Source organism: Sipha flava, unplaced genomic scaffold (assembly GCF_003268045.1).
Source record: "Sipha flava isolate LNK unplaced genomic scaffold, YSA_version1 17618_pilon_pilon, whole genome shotgun sequence".
Classification (NCBI taxonomy): domain Eukaryota; kingdom Metazoa; phylum Arthropoda; class Insecta; order Hemiptera; family Aphididae; genus Sipha; species Sipha flava.
Genome location: NW_020272041.1, coordinates 100 through 2,658, shown reverse-complemented (window position 1 = coordinate 2,658; position 2,559 = coordinate 100). Strand labels below are relative to the sequence as shown.

Genomic DNA, 2,559 nt, shown 5'->3' with positions numbered 1-2,559 from the left:
GCATATTTAGAGATTATTGCATATTGAAGTGAAAATTTAAAAAAAAATGTATAAAATAATATTTTGTCAAGTAGAAAAATTAAAAATAAATTTCATAGTCACTAAATAATAATTTATATATTTATTTAATTATAAAATAAGTAATCGATTACAACGTAAACTTAATCGCTCTTGCTGCGTCAGTCGGTTATCGACATACCACTTGCTTCAAATATGCCCCAATAACTTCAGTTGACATCAAATGTTCACTTTCAGTCTTTAAAAATATGTTAACCGATAAACGACACAGCTTCACAAAAGATAAACTTGAAATGCATATGATTATTCATTTTAATAATAAATAAAATTTTAAAAATAAATTAAGTTCAGAAAATTCCCAAAATTTTTTTGTATTAAGTATTTAAGTAATTAATTATTTTATGTTGAATTATACATTATAAATAAATAAAAAACTGCATATTATATGGCATATTTCAATACTTTTAAGTGCATACAAATCCGCGCTCTAGGTATAACTATACATTATAAATACCGTCATAAAGGTCGTCATCGTGGTGCGCTGATTCCTATTATGAAATAGTTGGTGGAATAGAGAATATAATAATTGAGTCCATTTAGTATTTATGATATTTTAATACTGTCGTTTTATAACTAAAAAGTTCTGTGACAATGTATCAAGCTTAGTGTTATCTTAAAAAATTATTATATTTAATTTCGGTTTTTTACCGTTATAAATAAGAAAATATGATCTAAGGGTTCAACGACCATCTGTTATGATACTGATAACAAACCGTCGAAACCACAGATATCTATATTATAGATATCTGTGGTCGGAACACAAGCAACGACATTGATAAGCCCACCGTAATGTGTACATAGTGCGTAAGACTTGTATTTTTGGTATTTTATTGTAAAAAGTGATGATCGTATTTTAGTTATATTATTGTTTAATTTTTTTCATTTACCACAGTAGTCTTAAATCATGTCTGTTAAGTTTTGCTTTTAATATGATATTTGTTTTTTGCTGTTCGGTCGTACAATAAAAATATATTTTTAATTTAAAAAAAAAATGTCCAACATTGAGTGTTTCTTAAGTTGTGAAATAAATCGTTTCACGTAGTTAACTATCTTCTAAATATTTTTGATATGGCAGCTACAATCGAGATGAATTTTAATCCGTCCAAATTTCATTCATCAATAAATATACCGTTTCCAAGATCATCGTCCATTGAAAACGAGTACTTTGTGTATCAACAAGCCGATCTTTTTTCCAATAGTTTTTCTGCAATCGAAGGTATACGTCGAATGGGAAAACTGTGTGACGTCACATTGAAAGTAAATACAAACCTATTATGGTTTTATAAGGTTTTTCATTAAAATCATATAAAACTATTAATTTTATCATTTTTTTACTTAGGTGGAAAATATGTCATTCAGTGCTCACCGCATAGTATTGGCAGCTACTGTGCCTTATTTTAATGCTATGTTTACACATGATATGATTGAAAGCACTCAGAAAGAAATTGTAATGCATGGAATCGAACCAGAGTAAAATTTTGTATTTTTTTATTTTTTTTTCTTATAAATTAAGTACATTATTTCATGTTGATGCATTATTTAATTTTTTTAATTATAGTTTTAAAAAAATATTTTAATTAAAAAAATGTAATCTTTTAATAATTACATTATTTTTCTTACCAAATGTTTAGCAATGTTTTATTTATTTAATGTTTTCATCATGAAAAGTAATTAAAACTAAAAATTCATATTAAAATATTCTTTAGTTAACAACTTATAAAATTTAATATTGTTCTTATTTAAATCATAATTAAATTTAAAGTATAATACAATTAAATTTATATTTTTAAATAATTTTTTTTATTATGTTTAGAGCGCTAGAAGCATTAATCAATTTTGCATATAGTGGACGTATTTCAATAAATGTCAATAATGTTCAATCATTATTAATTGGTGCTTCGTTTTTGCAGTTGAAATGGGTGCGAAATGCTTGTGCAACATTTATCAAAGAAAGGTATTTGAAACTAATCCCTTTATAGGTTGATTTATTTGCATATAATATCATATTTTAATAATGAAATGTACCTGTTATTGAATTAAAGAATTTAAATTGTTAAAAAAGTGATGATCAAAAATTTAAAACGAATTTATATATGTGTCAATAACCTTTAATTTAAATATTTCCATCAAAATATTTAATATATTTTTTTTTAATTATTAACACCAAATGCTTTTTCTGGTATATCATATAATTATAATATTTTAAAATTATTTACTTATAAATTATGTATAAAATAACAGGTTTAATTACCAAACTTATAACTAATATGAATGTACAGACTTAATATTTATTAAATTTATTAGCTATTTGCTACCAGTGACGCACACAGGATTTTTTCGGAGGGGTGGGGGTCAAAGTAAAAATATAACACATTTTACAATTAACAAAATTATGCAAATCCTTAATATATTTTGACTTAAATAATTGCATTGATAACAGAATAGACTATTCTATAATCAATGATACTAGGTATTCAATAC

General features: G+C 24.2%; 1 protein-coding gene across 1 annotated transcript; it reads left to right on the top strand.

Moving 5' to 3' along the window:
• The first annotated feature begins 839 nt into the window (after positions 1-839).
• Positions 840-2,057, top strand: LOC112680262 (kelch-like protein 18). The gene is made up of 3 exons (XM_025550298.1): positions 840-1,335; positions 1,418-1,548; positions 1,892-2,057. The coding sequence occupies exons 1-3, from the start codon at positions 1,147-1,149 to the stop codon at positions 2,055-2,057; spliced, it is 486 nt and encodes a 161-aa protein (XP_025406083.1). The 5' UTR covers positions 840-1,146.
• The last annotated feature ends 502 nt before the right edge of the window (positions 2,058-2,559 follow it).